The sequence below is a fragment of the Populus nigra genome, chromosome 8 (assembly GCF_951802175.1).
Source record: "Populus nigra chromosome 8, ddPopNigr1.1, whole genome shotgun sequence".
In the NCBI taxonomy this organism is placed as follows: domain Eukaryota; kingdom Viridiplantae; phylum Streptophyta; class Magnoliopsida; order Malpighiales; family Salicaceae; genus Populus; species Populus nigra.
In genome coordinates this window covers 18621162-18646776 of record NC_084859.1, presented here as the reverse complement: position 1 = coordinate 18646776, position 25615 = coordinate 18621162, and the positions used below count along the sequence as shown (strand labels likewise).

At 36.0% G+C, this 25615-nt stretch overlaps 3 protein-coding genes across 3 annotated transcripts; 1 reads left to right on the top strand and 2 right to left on the bottom strand.

The window, feature by feature from the left end:
• Nucleotides 1–388: 388 nt before the first annotated feature.
• LOC133701783 (dihydroxy-acid dehydratase, chloroplastic-like) lies at nucleotides 389–6201 on the bottom strand. The gene is made up of 14 exons (XM_062125870.1): nucleotides 5591–6201; nucleotides 4786–4857; nucleotides 4522–4569; nucleotides 3716–3870; nucleotides 3440–3634; nucleotides 3259–3370; nucleotides 3026–3095; nucleotides 2861–2919; nucleotides 2630–2753; nucleotides 2439–2509; nucleotides 1625–1726; nucleotides 1231–1311; nucleotides 857–1015; nucleotides 389–782 (listed from the first exon to the last, which is right to left on the bottom strand). The coding sequence occupies exons 1-14, from the start codon at nucleotides 6107–6109 to the stop codon at nucleotides 732–734; spliced, it is 1818 nt and encodes a 605-aa protein (XP_061981854.1). The 5' UTR covers nucleotides 6110–6201; the 3' UTR covers nucleotides 389–731.
• A 1083-nt stretch (nucleotides 6202–7284) lies between these two features.
• Nucleotides 7285–15238, top strand: LOC133701466 (uncharacterized). The gene is made up of 9 exons (XM_062125393.1): nucleotides 7285–7440; nucleotides 8387–9427; nucleotides 9756–10332; nucleotides 10430–10516; nucleotides 11622–11852; nucleotides 12953–13029; nucleotides 14461–14557; nucleotides 14695–14793; nucleotides 14891–15238. Exons 2-9 carry the CDS (start codon nucleotides 8397–8399, stop codon nucleotides 14954–14956), a joined length of 2265 nt encoding a protein of 754 aa, XP_061981377.1. The 5' UTR covers nucleotides 7285–7440; nucleotides 8387–8396; the 3' UTR covers nucleotides 14957–15238.
• A 1637-nt stretch (nucleotides 15239–16875) lies between these two features.
• LOC133701467 (3-ketoacyl-CoA thiolase 2, peroxisomal) lies at nucleotides 16876–24809 on the bottom strand. Its single transcript, XM_062125394.1, has 17 exons — nucleotides 24579–24809; nucleotides 24368–24439; nucleotides 23276–23364; nucleotides 20832–20977; nucleotides 20480–20556; nucleotides 20304–20388; nucleotides 20035–20161; nucleotides 19849–19947; nucleotides 19689–19756; nucleotides 19470–19577; nucleotides 19315–19392; nucleotides 19049–19181; nucleotides 18870–18966; nucleotides 17973–18096; nucleotides 17783–17891; nucleotides 17307–17390; nucleotides 16876–17226 (listed from the first exon to the last, which is right to left on the bottom strand). The coding sequence occupies exons 4-17, from the start codon at nucleotides 20919–20921 to the stop codon at nucleotides 17117–17119; spliced, it is 1389 nt and encodes a 462-aa protein (XP_061981378.1). The 5' UTR covers nucleotides 20922–20977; nucleotides 23276–23364; nucleotides 24368–24439; nucleotides 24579–24809; the 3' UTR covers nucleotides 16876–17116.
• Nucleotides 24810–25615: the final 806 nt, after the last annotated feature.

The following is a 25615-nucleotide window of genomic DNA, read 5'->3' as shown; positions in this document are numbered from 1 at the left end:
TGGATGAAATATATAAATCAGGTGTATAAAAAAGCATATATATATGATTAATAAATCCCAATTTTCACACAGTTTTGGGATTTAAGTTGTTTTGATCAGTGTTTCAAAACATAAAAGATAAATACAAAAAAACAAAAATGTATGTAATTGAAAGAATGCAAACAAAAATATAAAATAAATTTATCTTTGAAAATTTTTTAAAATAAAATTCTGGCATTTCAAAATAGAAAGGGCAGAAAGATAAATACCTCTGTCCCAATCGGTCTCCATCTCTTCTATTTTAAGATAGAAACCAAACTATACCTTACATGCATAATGGCATGCACTGCACTAAACATTGCACTGAAACAGATGGGCTATCAATGGAGTGTTCTACGAGATGCAGCAATGACATAATAAGAGCTCATGTTTTATTAACAGAAAGTCTGCTGTTATTCAACCCCAAATCCATACAATTCTAAATGCATCAGTTGCAGAAATGTACCAGGGAAAGATTACAAGAAGACTAGAAATGAGAGAAGGGAAAGGAAGACATAAACTAAGGAAAATTTCAGTACCCTGCAAGAATTTTCATTAATACAACGGTCCTTGAATCAAGAAAGGGCATTGTGGTTGAACGGGCCGAGTAGGTATCCTAATGAGCCGCAACAGGCCACCCAATATAGCAGTGTGGCATGCATATATTTGGACTCCTGTCGCACTCTATAGTCTTCAGAATTATGTCTTCCCCACTATTCATCTGTTACACATCCCTCTGAAGCAGATTGCACGTTCTTGATGTACTGGAATGAATGAGAATCTTCAGTAAATACATTCAAAATGTAGAAAAATATCACTTAGATACACCCTCCATTACCTTGTATAAAACTCCTCGAGTGGCCTTGTATGGAGGTGGAGTCCAATTTTTCCGTCGTTCTTCCAATTCGGAATCCGTTAACTGAACATCTATTCTCTTCTCCCTGACATCAACATTAATGATATCTCCATTTCTAATGAGACCAATTGGACCACCTTCCTGGAAATGATTTTCAAAGACTTCTTAAGAATATGATAAAACATTTCCTAGGGCTCCGCAAACAGAAAAGAACAAAGATGTCTTACAGAAAAGCACTAATTTTCTTATTTTGATCAAGCACGTAAAATAACCAAAAATAATAAAATACAAGTGTTCCATAAAAAAAAAAAAAGATAAGAGAAATTGTAGCTCAAGGATTAGAAAAGGGAAGGCACCTGTGCTTCAGGGCATATGTGACCAGCAACAAATCCATGTGAACCTCCTGAAAATCTACCATCAGTCAACAATGCACAGTCCTGCAAATTCAGCAGAAATAACCAAATGAAACCATCACGTTGAAGGCAAGAATGCTAACATTATCAGCAAAGTAAATCAATTAGCTATGGAGAACCTATTTACAGAGAAGACGAATGAAAACGTGTATCTCAAGTCTAAGGAAGTTTGGTCCCGCTAAGATCACTCAAACAAGTGACCAATCAGGCTTTCACGAGATAAGCATGCATATTCTTTTAGTAATATATAGTCTTACAATCAGAAAAATCCTGAGGTCGTATGATTCAAGCCAATACTGGCAATTACAAGGCACAACCAAGGTTCATATAACTGTACCTTTCCAAGCCCTGCTCCCATTATAGCACTTGTTGGTGTTAGCATTTCAGGCATGCCCGGTCCTCCTTTTGGCCCCTCTCCTCTAATAACTACTACTTTTCCCTACGATGCAATGCAACCAAAAATTAGATAAGCAGTTCCAATAGAAAATGTCACCATACATGACCCAACACGAAGTAGAAAACAAGCCCATGAACACTATACCAACAAAAATCATGGATGAAGCTACGACAGAGATAACATTTCAAGAACATAGATTATGCCACAAAGGAACGTCATACCAAATACAATCTCAAGGTCATATAGTCAGAAAAAAATTGGGAACTTATCATGGTTTGAAGGTGCAGCTTTGGGGTGAAAGAACTTCTAAAATAACATGCAACAACAAAGAAATTTGAGAGCATTGGTTAAAATCCAAGCTCTCTTTAGTCATGTTGGGTATCATAAACAATTGAGGTAAAAAGAGCTTTGAAAGAAGAGTCATAATGCTACCTGCTAAAGCCTCAAGCTGTTTTATGATGGGTTTCACTTATGGAACTGCAAGGGAACACATTCATGTTTTTACTTGACAAAAATGAATTTTCTATTTGTGACCGGTTTTTACTAAATCAAATGCAAAGGTAATTCCAGTTCAACACATACCCTAAACAAAAATGCAGAATTATGGACTACACATGCAATCAGTCCTATAAAGTACCTGCATCCCTATTGGGGGATCAAACCTTTTTGCATGAAAACATGTAGTAGTTATAAAACACAATGCCAGCTGGCCTGAAGGGAAAAGAATGCATAAACATGCCCAGAATATGATCACCTTAAAACTCATGGGATCCTCAGAGATAGCTGCAATCATAGATTCCTCTCCCTCAAATACAAGTGCAGGACCTGGAGAACAGTGAATGTTTGATTATATTAATCCTTACAGTTGATTCAATCAAGACTAAAATGTTCAGTTGTACATCTGACATCAAGAAATCATAACAAAGTACATAATAGAAACACTACCAGAGAAATATAACCCTTCTTTTCCAGTAATTTTAGCTACAGAACCCTCTGGTGCAAGATTTCCACGTAATATTTGGAGGTGACCTGTTTGCTTAATAGGGTTTTCCAATGATCTTATTATCTCCTGGAAGACAGAAGACAATGGATTGTTAAGTTAATTATTTTGTCCGGAAACACACTGCTTTCTTAACAGAAAAAGAAGGAATAGAAACAAAGAAAACAGCATCCTACCTGCCCCTCCGACAATGGTGGACAATTTTTCACATTTTCAGCCAATGTCTTCCCAGTGACTAAAGAAAGAGAAAACAAGTCATGTTAACATTATAACATACAAAACCACCTCCAGAAAAAAATTAAATAGATGCAAAAAATCTAAATATAATCCAAACTTTGTACCAGTCAAACAGTCACCGTCCAGAAAACCATGCTCCAAAAGGTAGCGAAGGACAGCAGGTGTTCCCCCAATCTACCAAACCATTTGTGCACAAGGAAACAAAGTGAAAAGTACAGTAAGCAAATCCAGTTCAGCAAACTCTACATACATGTCATGTTCAACAAATATCGCAAGGCACAGTGTTACATTGATTATCTTAGAATAATTCAAATGGTCATGCAAGAAAAATTCAGACCTTGTGCACATCCTCCATAACATATTTGCCACTAGGTTTCAGATCTGCAAGGAATGGAACCTCATCACTGACCTTCTGAAAATCATCGAGGGTTAACTCCAACCCAACAGACCTGCCAATATCTCATGAGCCATCCCCATAAAATGCAATTATTGTTGATATATGAGAGAACGCTACTAACCTTGCAATTGCAATTAAGTGTAACACGGCATTAGTAGAGCCGCCTAGTGCCATGACAATGACCATTGCATTACGTAGTGACTTGCGAGTGATAATGTCTCGTGGTTTCAAGTCCATCTTTAATAGTTCTAGCAGATATTTTCCAGCTAAACGGCACTCATCCAATTTCAATTGGTCTTCAGCAGGTATTGAAGAGCTGTGAGGAAAATGCAAATCAGAGGAAAAGAAATTGCTTACACGCACCAATTCAAGTGATACTGCAGGGCAACATTTCTACCTGTAGGGAAGAGACATTCCCAAGGCTTCAATAGCAGAAGCCATTGTGTTAGCTGTATACATTCCACCACACGCCCCTGCTCCAGGGCATGAATTATGAACTACATTTTTTCTTTCATCATCACTAATAGATCCACTTACATACTCTCCATAAACCTGGTAGGAGAAAAAAAACGAAAAAAACAAAAAACAAAAGAGAGGGAGAGGGCAACAAAAATATGAAATGAAAAAAATAATTAATTTTCGATTTTTAACATGAAATGTTCATGTTTTGGCTATACTCATTGCTTCAAAAGAAAATTTTTATCAAAAAAATAAAAATAAAAATTGAGGAATCCAAAGTTATGATTCAATTGCTGGGTTGCAGATAGCATCGCAATCTCAGACATGAAAAGCATATGCTTCCAAGCATGATTACATTCTCATCTGAAACACTTCTTCCCCAACTATGAAGCATTGAATACCATAATTTATAACAGACATAAGCCTAAAGCATTCTATTAGATAGCATAGCAATCTCGGACATGAAGCATATGCTTCCAAGCATGATTACATTCTCATTTGAAACACTTCTTCCCCAACTATGAAGCATTGAATACCATAATTTTTAACTGACATAAGCCTAAAGCATTCTGTTAATGTAATGGGAAAAGGATATGATTAGCTTATTTGCCAACCATGCCACAGGCTTTTTTTCCGCATAATTAAGACAAAAAAATAAAAAAGAGACTAGATAAATGAACATTGAAACCTGTCACAAAATAAATCAGATGTAACAATATCAAAACAGCGAAGTTGTTTGCTTACCTGAAATGCAGATACTATATCATAAGTATGACCGTTGAAATGACCAGGCTGCAAAAGGTAAGGTGTACAATAACTTAAGTCGACAGCAAAAATCATTGAACAGATACATATCCAAAGATTTTTAAACGAGGTTTGCAGCATTGAAAAAATCCTGGCTCAAAGTATAATTCTTAAATGGTTTCAAAGTATACCAGCACTTTCTGGTGGCCCACAAAAAAGAAAGAAAGAAATTAGGAAAAGGAAGGTGATGTCTCAGACTCACACCTTGATAGTTCCACCATAAACCATGATGCTAGGTCGATTCAGCCTCCCCATTGCCATGATTGTGCCTGGCATCTACAAAAAATGAAACAACTTAATAAGTGTATGGTTGAAGATGGAAGTAAGAACGGTGGACATCGACTCTTGTGTGAAGGAAAGGGACAGACACAATCCAAAATGATGGCACTGTTCTATCTTCTCATGGCTGGTAACATAATTTACAGAGTCGAGTTACACACTACAAAGTTGCACTTTTATTGTCATTATTTTTTATTCTTTTTTTGTGTGTTGTTCAGTGCCTTTTCTTACCATTCTTTTTGGATACGAGGAGCTATTTTGATTGTGAAAAAATATATCAGCTTCGAGTAACTTTACAGCCAATACAGCAAAGAAGAACATGTTTTTTTAGCCAAAAAAGGAAGAATATATTAATTAGCTTTATTTTTGTACCAGGAAAAAAAATAATATTAGCTTCAACACTATGGGCTGGATATTTACAGAAATCTCGAGGACCGAAATGAAAACAGAATAAGATGGAATAAAAGAAAACAGAATAATATTACTAAAATATCGAAAAAATATTCTGTTATTGACGAGTCTAGCATATTGCCATAACAGGGTTCAACTTTGGCGATCTTAATTCCATTTCAAGTTTTTCAAAAACAAAAAAACATCAGCATAATCAACCACACCAATAGCCAATGATTAAACCCTCAATAAATACACATAAATCACACATTTCACTCAAACCCACAAACCAAAAGGTCCAAATTTTGCTTCTTTAGAAAAAAGAAAGAGAAAAGCTTACATTTTTATCACAGCCGGGAATGGAGATGTTGCCATCATACCATTGAGCACTCATAACAGTCTCAATACTATCAGCAATCAAGTCTCTACTTTGCAAGCTATAGCACATCCCTCTAGTCCCCATTGAAATAGCATCACTGACACCAATTGTATTAAACCTGAAACCAACCATTCCTGCCTCTTCGACCCCTCTTTTAACAGCCTCTGATAGCTTCAGCAAGTGCATGTTACAAGTATTCCCTTCATACCAAACTGAAGAGATACCTATCTGAGGCTTAGACATGTCATCATCCGATAAACCAACCCCATGAAGGATCGCTTGAGACGCACCTTGAGATTTGGGTTCGGTAATGCGGGAACTGTACTTGTTTAGCTTTTGTGCTACTGTGCTTGTTGCCTGTGACGGTTCTACGGCAACAGACTGGGCTTTGACGAGAAGAGAAGAGGGAGGGAGGCGGGTGGGGAATGGGGTTTTGGGTTTTGGAGGGGTGGCGCGTGGGGAAACGAAGGTGGATTGCATGGTGGTGCGTTGAGTGGGAGAAGTAAGGAGAGTAGCTGTTTAAATGATGAGGATGGATAGCCCTAGCTAATGTGGTAATAATGCGATGCGGTTTGACGCCGCATTACTTTGTTTAGTTTTCTTTGTGGCCTTGTGGGGGTCCACCAGGGCTTAGGGTTTTGAAATTGGGTTGTCGTGGGAGTCAAATTATAATTCAGGACATGACTGTTTTTGTATTGAAAATGTTTTGAAATTTTTTTAAAATGTTTTATTATTTTATTTTATTTTAAATTAATATTTTTTTTGATGTTTTTAAATTATTTTGATGTGTTAATATTAAAAATAATTTTTAAAAATAAAAAAAATATTATTTTAATACGAATGAAAAGTATTTTAAAAAACAACTACGATTACTTTTTTAAACAGGCTCCCGTTTGGAAACATGGTAAACCCGTGTTTTTAAAAAATTCAATTTTTTTATTAAAAATTAATTTTTTATGTGTTTTGGATAGTTTTGATACGCTAATATCAAAAATAATTTTTTAAAAAATAATAAAAAAATCATTTTAGTGCATTTTGGCACGAAAAACACTTTAAAAAACAACCGCAACTACAGTCTCAAACATACCATAACTAATTAATCAGTCCCTGTAGTATTAATATTATTCAAATAATACCTTGACCTATATTAACCATCCAAAAAATATTTTTTTCTAAATAAAATTTTATCACTTCACCCAATTTACAAGTTTGATATGATTTAAGAATTTGATCATGGATTGATTTGTGTTTTAATGGATCAACCTAAATTATATTGTAAAACAATTAAAAAACAGTATTTTTAGATGTAAAAAAAAACTAATTAAAAATAAAATCAACTCGAGTAAGATTTTAGATTGGTTGGTCATTTAATTGATAAATTAACTTGAGTCGAGTTTGTAAGACTAATCTCACATTTTTTTTAATCCAAAATCTAATAATTGAAAAAAATTAGAAATTAAATATTTCTAAGTGAAAGAATTTCAAAATCTTGAGTGGTGCACGATATAAGTCTTAAGACCACGAGGACTAAGTTACTAGTTTCAGTAACTACAAGGACAAAGTTAGTGTCGTGGTGGTGGAAACTGGAAAATTTAGGTGAATCTGCTGAGCTTGGGCTTGGTCTTGATCGTGGTCAGGTCAAGCTTTCAATTTGTTTTGGACCTAACCTAAACCCGGCCCATTACACCGCTGACAGCAGCCTAAACCTGAATACAGAGAGAGAGAGAGAGAGATTGAAGGATCAGTTAAGCGCATGGAAATTATTTTGTTGGTGCAATTTTCGATTCTTAGTTTTTTAATAGCATCATCAGGTAATTAATAAATTAATCAATTGTTTTGATTGATCGTTTAATGCAAGTCTTATTTTCCGTTTTGGTTTAAAGTTTCGATTATTATTATTTTTAAATATTTGCAATATTAATAATTCACGTCTTCAATTAATCGCTCATTATTGTTGTCTCTGATTTCGATTCTTTGAGTTTTTTTCTTTCGATGAAAAAATTCGTTTCTTTTTGAAGAATTATATATATATATATATATATATATTTTAAATTAACCTTATTTTTCTTTCTTTTTGGATTGATGATTTATTTTTCTTATATTGGAAATTTTTGTATATAATTTTTCAATTGAATTAGTTCTTTATTTAGTTTTGATTATAATTTTTTTTTTTGTTAATTTATACATAGGTTTTGGTGTCAATAATTTTAGCTGGGTATTTGTTATTTAGTGAATTGAATATGAAAGTTTGATCTTTTATCATTTATAGCTATAGTTTCTTTCAGGTCATTCTTTTCTACTCTGAGTAATTTCCTTGTTTACTGCTATATTATACTTTTTATGCTTTGATGATTGCATCTCATTATGTGCTAATTCGGGAATTCTAAATTCTAAACCCCAAAATATAAAAGCTCATGTAAAGGAGTTCCCTTTGTGGTAGTGTTGAAGTTTGGCATCACGTATGTTTGGCAAGTCTACCTGTAACCTGCTAGCTTCTTTTTTGCTTCTGCTGGATGCTGCAGCTAATCATTCATTAGTTTGCCTCCTACATGTCAGGATATTTTATGCCTTCTGTGACTTTCTAGTCATTTAATTGTTGAATTTCTTTTTTTAAGTATTTTGAAGTGCATTTGTCTATGTTCTTTTGTTGCTTCAGTATTTGGGTGATGACAAAGTTGATTGTTACTGGAAATTGCTCTTTGATGAATTGATATTGACAGACTGGATTGCTTGCATTTTTTTTGTGGTCTCGTTTAGGTGATAGAGTATGGAAGATATGAATTCTGATCAGGTATTTGAAATACCCGACACTCCCGAGAGAGCAGCTGCAAGGAGTATAAATGGTGCACAATTCAGAAAAGAAAGTATTTCGTCAGTTCCTGGTCGTCTAAGAAAGTCTGGCTTTGTGGATGAAAAGAGTTTTAATCCGCCGCGGACAAGCAGGGGTAGGATTCTTAGTGAAAATGGGCTCAACAGAAGACTTCATTTGCATCCTCAAAATAGTCCCATTAATGTTGATGAATATGATTCTCCAAGTAATTCTGCTTTGGATTCCCATCCCCACCAGAATGCGCCTTTATTTAGGAGGCCAGCAATAGTTAATAACTCCAGGCCTGAGAATAGGCATTCTAAAGGAGCACAGTATATGGAAAAATCAAAAGCTAGCCGTGCTACAAATTCCTCTAAAAAACCATTTTGCATGGAAGGTGATGATCTTTTTGATTTAACTGAGATGAGTGAGCCTGACAGATTACTCGACATTGTTTTTCCTCACAGTGCATCAAAAGATCTCCAAGCTAAAGAAACAAGAGAAGGTCAATTATCATCTAATGGTGGCTCTTCTGTACAGCTGGCTCCTCTTCCTTCAAGAATATCTGGCAGCACCTCTAAGGGGAAGGAAAAAATAGATGTGAATACATGTAATGGTTCTGGTTCAGCTTCAAATAATGTGAAAGAGATTGCTCGTGCTAGTGGTCATCAACCCAAAATCGAAAAGCAGCTTCCTGCTTGTCATCTATCTGTTACCTCACCAAGAGTTGGTGGGAAAAAGAGATTAGTGCGAAATGGATGTATTTCTCCACATAATATAGCCACTAGAGCCCAAAAATTAGCTGAAAGTTCCCAGGATGGCTCCCCAGGTGACGAAAGAAATCATGCCAGGAACAAGTTGTCTGATGGTCCACCTAACACAGATCTTAGGGAAATAGTTGCTGAAGACAATGATTGTTATAGAGCTAAAGGAAAAAAGGCAATAGTCCATCCTTCTGCATCAAAGGAGCATGATGCCAACATGACCAGGTAATTTCATCTATCTTGCACACATTTCTGGTTGGATCGCCTTCATTCCCACTTCATGCAAAAATGCTGAAGGATAGGATTTTCCCTAAACTCTCCCTCCCGGGATTTGATGGAATCATAATTGAGCTCTACCTTCACGTAAGTGCTGGAGAGTTATCTGCTGGTTGAGTTTCTATTTTCGATTTCTTTTCCATTTTTCTGTTCAAACTCTTCAGTTTAATCCTTCCATCTCCTTGTATAATTAATAAGTTGGACAATGATTCCTCTCCTGTTAGTTTCTTATGGGTACTCTATCTCTCATGCCTGACAGCATATTATGTGTATGCAGAAGTTCTGCGACTAATAATGAAGCATCCCGTGAATCCAGGGATGGCCATAGAGATGCATTATTTGGTGGCTGGAGAAGTACACACAAAAGATCCAAGACACAAGATCAGCCACTGTCTTATATGGAACAGGGTATTTTGGGAAGAGATGATCATGCCAGATGTTCTACAAATGAACAACATGATGACAGATCAGTGGAAAGAGATAGTAGCAGTGGTGGAAAACTACATCATGTTGGGAATCTAGTTGCTACGCATGGATTAACTTCAAGAAATCAAGGTGAATGCTCTACAATGGTTCCTGATGACACAGAAGTTTTGTTTCTTGGTTCATCTCGGGAATCATCTAGCTCAAGGTCATCTAGAGTATACAATCATCAACATGATGGCAATCTAGAACCAATTTATGAAATTGATGAGTTGTTGACTGAGGTGAGAAACAATGATCCTCAATTAATAGGTTCCAGAAGTAATGAGGACTCAGATGTTACGGCAAGGCAAGTGGAAGCTGATGAGATGTTGGCTCGGGAACTGCAAGAACGATTATATCATGAGGAACCAATATTTGGAGGTGGCGAGGTTTGTTCTCTTCAATTGTATTCCCACTTTCCCTCCTTGACGTCACCTAATTAGTTAGAGACTCTATTTGTCAGCTTTTCATGTTTATTGACAACAGATTGATGAAAATATAGCATGGGTCCTGCAGCAGGAGGAAGATGCACTCCCAGCTACATCTGGTCACAATCATCCTGTTCCACATCTTGTAAGTGCGCTGGTTTGATTTCAGTGGGTTGCTGAGCATGAAAGCTCTAGTAAATGCTTATCAATGACGGTATCTATGATTTGTTTTTGATAACAATGATAGCATCTCATAATTATCTATGACAATAATTTGCACGTCACTCAGAGTTTATTTTTTAAGAGAATAAGAAAAGCTATTGATGGGGTATTCTTGTTCAAACAAATTTAGGGACCTAGGACCAGCTTTATTTTTAAAATCTCAAGGAATAGTTCTGCAGCTTCCATTTTAATTCCTCCATTATGTTATTTTTAGTTTCTTTTATGAGTGGCTGGGTTGGGAAAGTGTGATATTTCTATTCTTCTGCTTGGGGCTCTATTCTATTATTAAAACTGGTACGTGCATGTGCACATATGGGTTTTAACTATTACTTCACTGTTAGTTGGGTAAAATTGAACTTCAAAGTTCAATCCCTTGGCGTGCAGAATCAGAAGATGATTAGTAAACTCAGGCAACCATGAAAGTTGGACTGGAATGATTAAGAAGTTCAAGCTTGTATTTGGATGAAAAAGAAATGCTTAATATGTAAGGATTCTAGCTTATATTTTAGGGTAGTGGGGAATTGCAATTAAACAAGAAAAAGAAAATACTGATTCTCTGTTAACTGCAACAATGGTTCTGCCTGCTCTTATCCTGATGGTCTGACTACCGCGTTGGATGGTTCAAGGCACACACCTTTCTCCCTTCAATTATGATCTTAAAATCAACTATGTTCTCTCTATTTAAGCTGGAATGCCTTAAATGGCCTGAACCTTGGAGGAGTGAGTGTTACTATGTAGTAAACCGATGAAGGCCTGAGTTGGGTTATATTGTCTTAATAAATAGCATTAAAGTTTGCTAACTTCAACATGTTTTAAATCAAACAGTCCTCATGCAATTTGAAGCATATGCCACCCCCTGAATGTTCTACTGCACATACTTATATCCACTAGTGTTTGCTTAATGTTGTTAATTAGGTGGTTGTGATGCTTTCCTTTGACTTCCCTTTTTTTCCAGTTAAGCTGTTTGGTCCTGCTTAGATTTATGCTATAAGTTGTCCATAACTTCATCTGTTTTTCACTTTGTGTAGAGAAACTCATTAGTAGCACATTCATCAAGACAGCGCTTGCCTCGGTCCTCTCAGAACCCTTCAAATAGGAGAGGAAACCAGGTTCAAGTTACTACTACCCGAGCATCAGGCTTGAGGAGTCGCTTGTCCAACCGGACTCCTGTAAGAATATCAAGAGAGAGGAACCCCTTTCCCGCAGTATTCCCTGGAGGGTTGAATTTCCAATTTCCTTTGGGAATGGATTTAGAGATGGTATGTTTTTCTCTTGTGTTTTGTCCTTCATTTTTTTCATCTTATTATTATCCGCCTTTTCTTCCGCAGTTTTTTACTTTGTATGCCACTACTGGCAGAGCCTTTGTCTGAGGATGGGTTTGAGAGTCATGGCTGCCCCATGATGCCCCTATTGAATTATCTCCCTTTGCTTCAGACACTCCTGCAAAAATCTTCTAGCTCTACCACTGCATGCCACTGGCACCAAGCTTTGATTGATGAGGATTGTGACCAACTATATGTTGTTTTAGTCATCTGATTATACATCTTTATATGAAAGCCTGGAGGTCACCTGCATTTTAACTTTCAGAAGAAATAACATAGGATAAACATACCTTAATTCAATTTCTCTACCTAGTACTAAAAGCCTTACCAGTCACATTTTTGAGAAAGCACTAGCATAATCATAAGTCTTCTCAATATGCAATTTGAGCACCTCTCTCCACCCAGCATCATTAATATCTCATCTGTCACCAAGGCTTCATCGTGATCTGATGGCCTTGATGTGAGAGCATGATTGACTGGTGCAGAAGCAAGAGAGTGTTGTTTTATGATTGACTGCAAGGGAAACAATGGTGGGACGCCAAATGATTATTTTAGAGGAGAATGGGTGTTTATTAAAAAGGGTTTGGGAGTAAGAATCAGGATTTTGGGGGCTGAATTGATTGTTTAGTCTGGTGCAATTTAATTTAGTTAATTGGCAGTAAGCAAAGAATCTATCAAAAAGAGAGAGATAGAGAGAATATCATCTGGGCACTCATGGACCGCATACAAATCTTCAAAGCTTCAACCATATTCAATCACCTGCACTGATTCAGGAGTTATTACTGCATTAGTTTAGGATGAGAAAGTATCTCAAGTTAATATTTACTCCATGCAGTTCTTTTCTTTTGTCTGTTGTATAATCATATATCTTTCTTGTGGTTGTATGAGAAAAAAGTAAGATGACTTTTTTCCTGCATAGCAAATTACATCTGGTTTGCTGTTCATGTAACTCCATGATTTGTAATTATTGTCATTGAGAAATCTTATCCTGTGAATGGTTGGCATGTGTAACATTGATTGGTTGCTTCTCAATGCAGAGACTTAATATATTGGAAAATTTAGAGGCCTCAATGACAGCTACTCGCATGCTTCATGTTCAGCGTGATTTTAATGAGTAAGATGTTTTTATGTTTGCCAAGTTGTGTTCTCTGCTCACTGATTTATTATATATGATTGTCTTGAGCATTTGGAAAGACGACTCTATGCCCTGTATTTTATACCTATTCAGCTTAAAAGAGTTAGCTGTCGTTGCTGGCAATAAACCGTACCACGTATACGCCTGTAATTTGGTTGGATGAAAATGGTTTGATAGACTCACTTTTTGAGCTGAAAAATCAGACCGTAAAGATATCTGATTTGAATTCTGTCCATCTCTTGAACTTATTGATGTGAGTGAGACTACAGCCATCATGTGATTGAAATTGAAATTGCTTGGCATTTGCCTTTCAACCTGAAACCCAGTGACAAATTGAAATTGCTTGTGGTGGCAGCAAATTTCATAGATGCCTTCAAGCAGATAACGTTAGTTGAATAGATTGTCAGTATAAGGGGTGATTCTTTTAAGTAGTCCTTAGTATTGATTTACTTGCTTCATTGCTAAATGTCTGTGAAATTATTAATTTGAGCTTCTCGTGTGTAACAGTCATCACTCATAAGTGTTCTTTTCATAAATTCCTTGACTATTATTCGGAATTTCTTTCACAATCAGAACATTTTGTTGCTTTGCTACCTATGGGTGTATGTGTGTGTAGTAGCAGTTGCTTTATATTCTTAAAGTAACTAAGAAGCATGGTTTAGAAAAGTAGTTACTTTGTGAAAAATAGTTTGGTGGTTAGGCAGGCAAGTTACACTATGTAGTAGTATGAAGCTTGATGATATGTCCAGTTCAGATATATCTTCATGGAAACTAATGGTTACTTTGGTGTGACTTCAACTGTTGAGATTATTATTCTCTTTTCTCTAAACTTTCTAGGTGGTTTTCACTTTTAAATCGTTGGGTGAATATGGAGTACATCTGACAAAGTTAGGATTTATAGATAACACTCTACTGATTTGAACAATTTTGTTGAAGTTTCAGTGATGAATTAGGATTCCTGGGTTCAACTGTATATTTTGTGTGTGGACGGGTTTTAAGTGTTCGATGAAATGCCGCCATTCTATGTTATACTTTTTATTTACAATGCAAAAAAGCTTTGGAATTCTGTGAACAGGTTGTGCGTGTCCAATTTGGGTTTCAGTCAATAATTTTGTCGTGTTTGAAACTTCAATCCCCTTCAACAGAACAAGTTTTTGAGAGTCAATCCTCTAAAGTGCTGCCCCATTTATGGCATTTTTCTCCTAAATTGTACTATCTGATAGTGATCTAGATCTTTATATCTGCTATTTTATTGTACTCTCTTTATTAATGTTTAATGGTGCATGCTATTTCTGCATCTCCTTTCCCTTGACTCCTGGGTGACAGCTTTTTGAGTAAAATGTTCATAGTGGGTATAGGTTTAAGATATATATTATGCTTCTTGCTTTACTCCTTTTTTTTCTCTGGCAGGAATGATTATGAAATGCTGTTGGCCCTTGATGAGAACAATTCTCAACATGGTGCATCTGCCAATCAAATTAACTGCTTGCCAGAGTCTGTGGTACAGGTATGCTGATCAGCATCCAAGCACGAATCCATGTCATGGATGCTTCAAGTCAAGAAAGCATTTAGCTTGCACCATGTACTGCTTTCTGCATGTTCATTTGCTCACCTTTTTTGTCTTCTGCTATGCATATCATGCAGACTGATAACTTTGGAGAGACCTGTGCTGTCTGCCTTGAAGCCCCAACTATTGGAGAAAAAATACGTCATCTCCCTTGTTTACACAAATTTCACAAAGATGTATGAATCTCTTTCTTTACAACTTAAGAAGCATTTTGTTGTATGTTTTATCATAAACCACAAGCATTTGATTGCTTTATTCATTCTGTTGGTGCAGTGTATTGATCCTTGGCTCAGCAGAAAAACATCATGCCCGATTTGCAAATCATCTATAACTTCTTGATTTTGCACTATTGAGTTTTGGTGCTTCAATTATGATGATGCCCCATTTCAGGTCGATATGCTATTGACCTTTAGGAAAGGTAATGATTATACATGTCTGTTTTTGCTATTCTAACAGAAATCGGTGCACTTGAATTCTGGAGAAAACCTGTGCGTTCTTTCTTTTATGATGCATTTTATATTGGATCGCATGTTGATATGTTGGGGGGTCATCGGAATTTTAATGTGGATGGTATTTTTAATATAGATGGTCTTCAGGAGGCTTCCTTCTGTTATTTTGAAATTGATTTGTGGCTATCAGTTGGGCTAGCTTGTAGACTGGGGTTGAACCAAACCAAACCCTTGTGATTTAGGGGTGGAGTCCTTGACCAAAATTTTTGACGAAGTTATCGCAAAGGGAAATAACACCCTGCACTCTTAAGGAGTTTGAAAAGATAACCTGGAGCATCAACGGACAGACAGATGAAATCCAAAGTTTTCATGTCCTATTTGATTGCTGTGAGGAGTAAGAGCAAATGTGATGCTCATGAACTGCCACAAGATGTATCGGAACATAAAAACTTTTAAGATTAGACCTTCATTCTAGCTCGTTTTAGATTCAACCTTCAAGTCCTCGAAGGGCTCGGTTAAGTGATAAGGAAAATGGTTTAACTTGAGGTCGTCCGTTCAAGTCTTGCTATTGACTTCTTAGTGAGATTAGTTCAACTTGCGTGGATACCCTAAATTTCAACTTGCTGTAGAGGCTTTTCTGGATTTGTAAATGACAATACGCATTGTTCTTTGTCAAGTAGATGAGCAATGCTTTCATCTGTACACCCATTTCTGTAAAAAGAAAAGAATAGGGTTTAATCTTCTGTGAGTAATTTAGGTTTAGATTTCCTGGCGTAAAAATCTCTAGGGTTTAACGACTCCTATCTGTTTGACCCTGTTTTTTTAATACGTCTCTTTTAAATGGTGTTAACTCATGGGCTGTTCGGTGTTATTTTTTGTTTTTTGTTCCCAATTTTTTTATATCAAAATTAGAAAAACTCATTCGTTTCGACTTCTGTTTACAATATATATATATATATAATACCTTTAGGGTTCTCAACGTTATCGTCTCGAGTTCCAGTTCAAGGGTAAGACTGCAGTCTCTTGAATGGTAGCTAGTGTGTGGATGGTTTGCCAAAATCCGACCTGAGAAGAACTTCTGTTTTTGCATTTTTGTATTTCAAAGTATATTTTTTAAAAAATTATTTTTTTTTTCATTGTTTCAAATTATTTTTTTATGTTTTTATATTGTTTTGATATGTTGATGCTGAAAAATAATTTAAATTTTTTTTTAATATATTTTCAAGAAACAAAAAACATTTTAAAAAGTTATCACTATCCCAATCCAAGTATGCTTTTCATCACTGCATGTAAAAACAAGTACCAGGATACTAAGAACAAACCATCTGGCAAGCACTTAGAAGTTGGCAGACAGATTAATCCCATTTTCGATCCGAGTATCGCCAATAGCTTAATCTGTTTACTGAGCTGTAAATCGATAGAATTTATTGTCTTGCGTGGTTCTGCAATTGTGTCCAGATTGAAAGAATCGAAAGAATAGTCTGAATTATGTCTACACCCAGAAGGGCTACATGCTGACCTTGAAACTTTGCATTTTGCCATTGCCTCTTGTATGGCATATGTACCAGATGAGTAACTTGGGATGGTGGGCCTGTGTAGTGATCCAAGGCACCAGCGTTTGACACCGCTCCCATGATCATTCATCTCTGTGATTAACCCAAGAAACTTCTGGGCATTCCCTGACGAGTTCAAACATGCTTTACGGGGACCGACCGTCCACAACAATGTACATATGTGCATGTCTGATCCTCCGAGCTGACATTTTTTGAGGTCGAATTTGCTGGTCGCTATAGTTAAGGAGGGGTAGAGTTGCCAAAGGAGGTGCAATGCATACTTGAATTCATATAAAAAGTAAAGGCTAGCGAGTGTGAGGAGTGGTTCATGGCATGGGAATTTAAAAATATATGCCATCTGCCTTTCTAGTTTTGTTTAAGCGAGTATAGAACTACCTCATTACACTTTCATTATGAATAATATAGTGGCCCTAAACTGCATTATCGAAGCTTCTGCAATATGCCATCATCGCACATCTATGCTGTATCCAGTGTGTCTATCGTGAATCCTTGGATAAGAGGTTGTTGCTTTCGACTTTCCGACCATTGCAGAGCTCATCACAACCATCCCCCCTTTCAAAAACGGCAGCAGCTCCCATTCCTGTGCCTGCATTTAGTCACAACAGCTGATCATATAAGCATAAGTTCCAGCAACACTACACGCATAGAGATGGAGAGGATGAATACCTATGCACATTGACACCACCCCGAAGCGACAGTCCCTACCACGGCGCTTCATCTCATGCAGTAAAGTAGCCACACATCTGGCACCTGTAACAGTTAACAGGCAATTAATTAGTCTCTGATCAAATGATTAACAATTGATCCACCTCATTTCCGTGAGTAAATTGAAAATCACAACGATCCGTTAACAAAATCAAAACTTTTGATGCTCTATGCAACTCTTAAGCAGATTTACATGCAGCAAGAAACTGTTTTCACCGTGGATACAATGATACTGTGTTCCTGCAAAATTAAAACACCTAACTGGATGTGCATATTCCCTTCTTTCTCCCCAAAAAACATTGACTCCAATCTATTAGCTATTACCAGCCTGCCAGCTTATTAATAGTGCTTTTGAAGAATAGAAAGATGGTTCGAATAACTATCACCAGAAATTAGAGTGGAATTCATTTTAACTTCAATTATCCACAAGAATGTACCTGTTGCACCCAGAGGATGTCCAAAGGCCATCGCACCCCCGTTGACATTGATCTTCTGTGAATCAAGCTCCAGCTTCTTACGGCAATAAACAAACTGGGAAGCAAATGCCTTGATGAGGAACAACAAAATTTAGTTAGACCCTGAAGCAGGTTCTGAAGTATAACTCTGAAGTATTCATTTTCTTTTTACCTCATTTATCTCAAAAAGATCAATATCCTCAAGTTCTAGACCAGCAGCCTTCACTGCAGCCGGGATTGCAACAGCTGGGCCTACACCCATGATGGCAGGATCTACACCAACAGCAGTAAATGTCCTGCATGGCCAAAATAATTTAAATGGAAAAATGAGGAGAATCCATTAATTATTCTCATCATTAATTGTTGGGCATGAAAACTGACAAAGTAGATGGCAAGTGACATCTAAACATTTTTTTCTCAAGTCAAACAATGGGATATGCATTTGCAGAGGGCTATCTTCCTAAACTACATAACAAATGTGCTGCAGGGGAATTGCTGGAGCAAGAAATTATTGGCCCTGAATGAGGTTGCATACCTTGAACCCAAAAGCTCAAGACACCTTATTTCAGTACTAAAAGTTCTGAACTAAAATAAAACGATCAAATACAAAAGATCACATGCCAACAGGTATGTTGGACAGCATTTCCTCTATAAAATGATTATTGTAGGAAACATGAAGCAAATTCATCCAACAACCACATTCTCTGGTCAGCATGATGATGATAGTGCAACCTCCCCCCTCTCCAGTGAAGAAATGCAATCTGGTAGCTAACCCAACAAATTAGGAACATGAGACCATTTCATAGAAAGTTAGGAGTTGAGCAAGTCATTGATACCACAGTTGCGTGGGCGCATGACCTCTTTTTTTTTTTTTTTGGAGGGGGGGGGGGTGTTCTGTAAATTCAAGAAAAATCTTATAACCAAAGCAAAGTAAAAGAAATGTTTCTAGACTTGGTGCTTCGATGTGTTAGATTTATAATCTTGTCGCCCACCACATCCATCTGCCACTACCTTTGGTTTATTGCACTTTATGATAGAGATAAACAATAAGTTTCTAGGACTTACATACCTGAATACACCAAGAATTGGTAGCCCTTTACGCATAGCGACACTTCTTTTCATGAGCAACACAGCCCCAGCACCATCACTGACTTGGCTAGAATTCCCTGAAGAAGAACTACCACATGATCAAGTGGATCAAAACAAACTGAAAACAAATGAAAATAAGAAAGCGCACAGGATGCATACCAGCAGTGGTGGTCCCATCTTTCTTAAACAAGGGCTTTAATTTTCCCAGTTCTGTTAATGATGTGTTTGGGCGAATTCCATCATCAACAGAGATTACAATGGGCTTCTCATCACCAGTTTTAGGGTCAACGATCTTCAAACAGAAAAATACCAACAAAAATCAGATAATACATATTCAATTCTTGAGACAACAATGACCATAACATGTAAGCACATGAGATAAACAGGATCGATTTTTTTCTCAAACCATTCAACTAAATATATACCTTTGTAGGGACAGGGATGATTTCATCCTTGAATCTTCCAGAAGCAGTAGCAGCAGCAGCCTTTCTATGAGAATCAACCTATCAACAACCATTTAAGAATATTAATACAGCAAATCATATTGAAGTATACTGCATAGCAAATCAATTGCACTTACTGCAGCCTGATCCTGCTCCTGCCTTGTCACACCGAAACAATGTGCCACATTCTCAGAAGTAACACCCATGGGCAGAAGGCAATCTTGAGCCTTCTGGAAATCCTTTACCTGCCATAATCAACATAACCTTTAGAATCCCATCCAGATCAATAAATAACAAAAAAAAGCTCACCAACAAACCTTCTGAAACTAATTATATAAAGAGAAGTATAAAAATACCTTTGGATTCACATCTCCATCCCATGTCATTGGATTAATTGTCATGGATTCCAACCCAGCTCCAATTCCTATGATGAAATGATAAAAACTGTGAAGCCTAATAATTAACAGAACATTGAAATACTACACTATAAAAGGCATTTCAGGGGATTTCTCTTACCAATTTCATAGAACCCTGCTTTGATAGAAGCAACCACATCAGCAACTGCCTGAAGCCCGGACGAACATTGCCTGTTGACAGTCCTTATCGGCACAGTTTCTGGACCGAATTCAAAACCCGATCAAGTTAGCAATAAAGCAGTAATGCAACCAATGCCCCTCGAAAGATGCAATTCAAGAAACATACCAGGGAAACCAGCATAGAATGCAGCCATCCTGCATTCACTTGCTCTTTGAGATCCTGGGGCCAACACCGAACCCACAACAATATCCCCAACTTCTCTTGGATCCACATTCGTCTTCTCTATCAATGCCTACACCAACCAATATCCACAACAACAACAACAACAACAAACACAATTCTTGTTATCCAAAATGGAAAAATTACAATCAAAATCAAATAATAACCTAAACCTAAACTAAAACCAAATTCAAAATTAAACCTTCAAAACAAACCTTCAAAACAGGTGCAAGTAAATCATCAGCGTGGGTATCCTTGAAACCACCACGCTTCGATTTGCAAAGAGGCGTTCGATATGCTCTTTGTAACCAAAAATACAAATAAATTAAAATGCATAAGAAATCAAGCTCAAATCAGCAAGACCATCTCATTTCAACTACGAACTACTTACGCAACAATCACAACGTCATCTCCAAAAGCCGAAGTCCTTTGATACGCTGCGCTATCTCCAGCTAAACAAGCAGATGCCTGAATTCACAAACAATGAAAATCGAATTATTAAAAATGCTCCAGTTTATATCAATAAATTAATTTAGTCATGAAAATCCAACTTGTATTAAAAAAAAAAAACACCTTAAAGTCAAGCAAACAATATATCTCTCAACATATTGATAAAAACAATATAAAGCAACATATTTCATAACTTTCAAAATTTCAAATCGATCCTTCAACTTTCATGATCTAAACTAAACCGGAAACAATCAAAATATCAGCTAAAATATCGACCAAACGATTAAACTTACAGAAAGAGTAGATTCAAAATTGTGAGGGGATGGAGAAGAAGGACGGAGGTGATCGAGAAGGACACGTTGCCTGTTGATTGCTTTCTCCATTTTTCCCTTCTTTCTCTGTCTAAAACGAAGGTGAAGCTGATGCGTAACAATCTCCGCTGGTGAATAGACAAAAAAGGGGACCGGCTTTTATATATTTTTCCATGTTGGCTCTTGGCAGTTGCAGATACATGTGATAGCAGAAGGGGGGGAATTCTAAGATTTTGGATAAAATAATATTTTAAATATATACTGAGCCACTGTCCACTGGCACGTGTCTGTCAACTCTTCTTTCCTTTCTTTGCTGTAGCAGGTTAGATTATAGGTAAGTCCATATATTTTCGTGATTTTCCACTCTAGTACTTGTAGTTTAAGACTCCTGAATGTTAAGTCTCGAATTTGTTAAACTTTCCGATGTACCCCTTGACTGTTATATGGTTAAGGAAACTAATAGCGTTTATTCGGGTTTTTTCTTATTATGAATTTTATGGAATATGAGGAGTTTGTTATCACATAGGAAATACATTGACAATTTAAAATTTGTTTCGACTACATAATTGTTAGGTTATTCGGAGATTTTTTTTTTTAATTTGATTGTCTTGCAAATATGGTGAGTGTTCACTGTATTTATTATGTTTTTCTTTCCATCTCAATTATTTTTTTCTAATGAGCATTTTAACTATTAAAGTTTTATTCTTATATGTGGTTATTCAATAGAAAACATATGTTGATTAAATTTATGTAGTGTAGCCAGCTAAAAATAAGACGACAACAAAAAAAAAATTATTATCCCAAGTAAAGCTGGGTTAGAACATGAAATTCGTAATCTAAATATGAGATATATCAAAATTACATGTATATCATGTGTCCTAAATCATGAGATCGAGATAATTCAATAAGAAAAAAAAATTGAAGATATTTAGTAGTGCAACATAGGTGATTTACCTACTTATATTTAATGAATTTATTTATTAAAATTAATTTGTAATAAAAGTCGAGAAACAAATAAAAATTTATTTAATAAAATAAAAGAAAAAAAATATCATGCAAGGTTGTATATATTAAAAATATCATAACAAAATAAATATTTTTAATTTATATATATATAAGGCATGGATGAATCATACTAATCTCATTAAAAATTAAACAGATTCAAAATAATTAAAAAAATAATAATTAATGTTTTAAAAAAAAGCTAAATAAGCCAAGAAAATTGACATGGGAGGGAGGGGTATTAATTAAAAAACAAACTTAAGAAATAGTTAAAAAATAGACATAAAAGGTAGGTATTAATTGAAATAAACAAGTATCATGACAAGAAAAGCTCAAGCCCGTGTGTCTGGGCCTATTATTTTTATTATTATTTTTTAAAAGGGATGACAACTTGTTGATCACCTCTATTTTTTGGGAAAAATAGTCAGACAACGCGTCGTCTACCAGCCCAGATTCCAACCACAAGTGTGATGACCGGAGAATTGAGCCTACCAATTTTTTACTCTAAAAATTATTTTTTAACCCATTTCAACCACACAACATCGTACAAACACCTTTAGAATACTAAGAAACCAACCTGTCAAACTAATAAACCAAAAAAACAGTCTAAACCACAAAATCAAACCAGAAAAAACACTTCATCCTTGACTTAATTCTAGTTTTTTAGGCTACATTGAAACTTAAAACAACTATTATAAGACTCTCCTCGCTTAGTAGAACCCGTTGACACCAATTTTAACATGTTTGGTGGTCAAATTGTCACAAAAACAAAAAAGCTTTCTCTTTCTTTATTGCAATCCAGCGACTCCTCTCTCTTTTCCTATGAAAAAAGAACTAAAAAACAAGAAAAATAAAATTTAATACCAAAATGTAATTTGTCAAGATTAAAGGGATCGGTCATCTAACAACAAAAAAAAGATAAGGGATGAAAATGTACTTTCCAAACAACTTGCAATGTCGCCATCCTTGTTATCCATGATTTTCACTTTGATCCTCTATTTTAGAATTCAACCCTCCCCAAAATAAATATTCAAGTGGGTGCTAATTTTGGCTTAAAATAATTTAATTATACAAAATAAAAGTTCAAGTATCAAATTAAAAATGAGAACAAAACATTGCTTCAATCGACATGATATATTGAAAAAAAAACCCTTTTAGTTTATATTAATATTTATTCGAGGAAATCATATCGTGCTTTATTGAGAGGCTTGGTATATGCAATTCAGAATTTCGTTGTCTTTTTCTTCCTCTTTTTTTTCCCCTGAACTCTCTCATCCACTAAACAGAAGTTTAGGTTGTTGCCTCTACAAAATGTGCCCTTCTACAAGGTCCCTAGAGCACAATGTCCATAAATCTAAATTAAAGGTCATGTTTAGAATCTTTTTGTTACTGCAATAAAAGAATCCAAAATAAAGGGCACAGACCTTCGACTTCAACTCAACAGAGATCCCTAGAGCTTCTGGCTGTCTAAGTTGTCCTGATTTTACACGTACATCACAACTAGTGCAACAACCTGCAAGCACATAGCATTTTATCTCGAACGATTTTAACCAGAAAATAGCAAGAGCCACAGGCTGCCGGGTAAATACACAGGCAACCCTGTTTCCAGAAAAAAATCATAAGAAAATTATCACCAAATGGCCTATCAGAGAGTGTAAAGTAAGTTTTTATATTGATTTGCTAGGGTTTAACACACATGCAAGATATCTAATAAAACTAGCACTTTCTTTTGTATAAACTTAAGTTCTAGGTTTAATTGACACTGAAAACGCCATGCTGCAGTGAGCTAGCTATAAGTTACTTAAAACACCAAAACAAAGCTAAGAAAGAATTGATAAACAAACAAACAAACAGAGAGCGAAAGGGCAATCATTCGTTGGAGAAGATGATTACTGGATAAAAGGTGTGAATGCGCTTCTTTCCTTTTCTTTTCTCCCTCCCCACTCGATTTCATAATAAGCTAAAATTAAAGACCATAACAAGGGAGACAGTACATCATATCTGACCAGAAAACTTTAAATGCCCAGATCTTATTTGACCATGAGCCTTTCAAATCGTTCCATGGCAAACTCGTAACGATAAAATTTAAAACTTCATTAATCCTCTGGATTGAACCTTAGGACACACATTTATGCCAAATGGAAACAGGTCCCAAGGTGACAATAATTGGCCTCACTGCTATACGATGAGGCTTATTTGCCAGGAAGAAGAAGATACAAGGTACAGGTCCTCAAGTTTGAAAGCCTTTACTGGCTGATCACCGTAAATGAACGCAGAAGCAGCTCATTAAAAAAAAACACTTGAAGCAGCATGCAGTCACATGAAAACATTTCCTGATAATAGGCAGGCACAGTTTAATTGTTATATTATTGGACCATAGCCATCTGGTTTTAGTGAAGTAATAACTCTGTCCTCTAAAATCTACTTTCTTATATGTACACACAGTGTGGGTGTGACAAAAACATCAAAAAGTAGAGCAATTCTATACAATAGTGTGTATCAGAGAGCAATATTACCGTGCGTCCGTGCCTGCAAGCAAATGGAAGCGTGATGTTCTGTGATTCCGCTGTGTGCAATATATACTGGTTCTGCATTCCCACCCAAAGCACAAACAACATAGCATTTAATCTCCTGATTCTATTATAACAGCAATTCGATTCACTTGCAAGCTATCTATATTAGTAGTATTTTTTTTCCCGGGAAACAATCAGAGTCTAAATTCCGTACCTCTGGAACAAGGAACTCGTGAACCACTCCTCGTTGCCGATCATGAACAGTGACTTTATGAGGTGGAATCGACGGAGAGTTGCCCGTTCGATCGTTCACTCCTACTGAAGTTTGTAGCTCCGATGTCGTTTTAACACAGCGGCATTTAAGAGAACTGGAGTTTGGAGATGTAATTTGCCGGTAAAATGAGGCGAAGGAGTGGCAAGAAATGCTAAGGTCCCTGGATTCCTCTAATTACTTCTCCTCTCCTATCTTCCTTCTATTTGCGTGTATGTTAAGAAAGGTCCATGGAGAGGTGGCCACCTGGTACTTCTGTTTGCAGGGAATCATTGCGCGTCACACCACTTTTTTACTTGCACTTGTTTCGTACTTCTGTTTCTTTCTCTGTTTTTTTTCAAGATTTTTTTTTACTAAAACTTCCTATCTTTTAAACGCTAATCAACCCTATTTGAAGACTTTTTTTTTCATTAATTAATTTATACTTATTAATAAAATAAATTTAAAATATTATAGATTATTTTTTTAATATCTAAATTGTCTTTCTAATTTCTAGATCTTCTTCTTTTGCTGCATCATTTTTATAACTAAGATCACAATTGAAATGGTAATTGAATCATATTTTTTATAAAAAAAATAATTATTTTTATTTTTAAATTATTATTTTTTTAATGTATTTTTAAATAAAAAATAATTTATACCACACGGATTTTAAAGCGTTGACATAGTTTTATAAAAAATAAACATGTGAAATCAGAAATTTAGATAAGCGAGGATAGGCTGTGGTTGGCATAGAGCATGGAGATACAAAATATGTCAAGTTTAGGTCACCACAGTGGTTTAGTACAACATTATGAAACGTCAAAACTGAGAATTTACATAGACAAAAAGGCTACATGGATTCTAAGCAAACCAACGGCATCCTCTACTTCTCTGCAGCAGATATTGTACAGCAGCAGACAAAGAGTTTCGGCAGCCCACATGCTAATTAGCAAGATGTTCTTGGCGCATAGCATTGTTTTCCTGGATCTTAATTGATT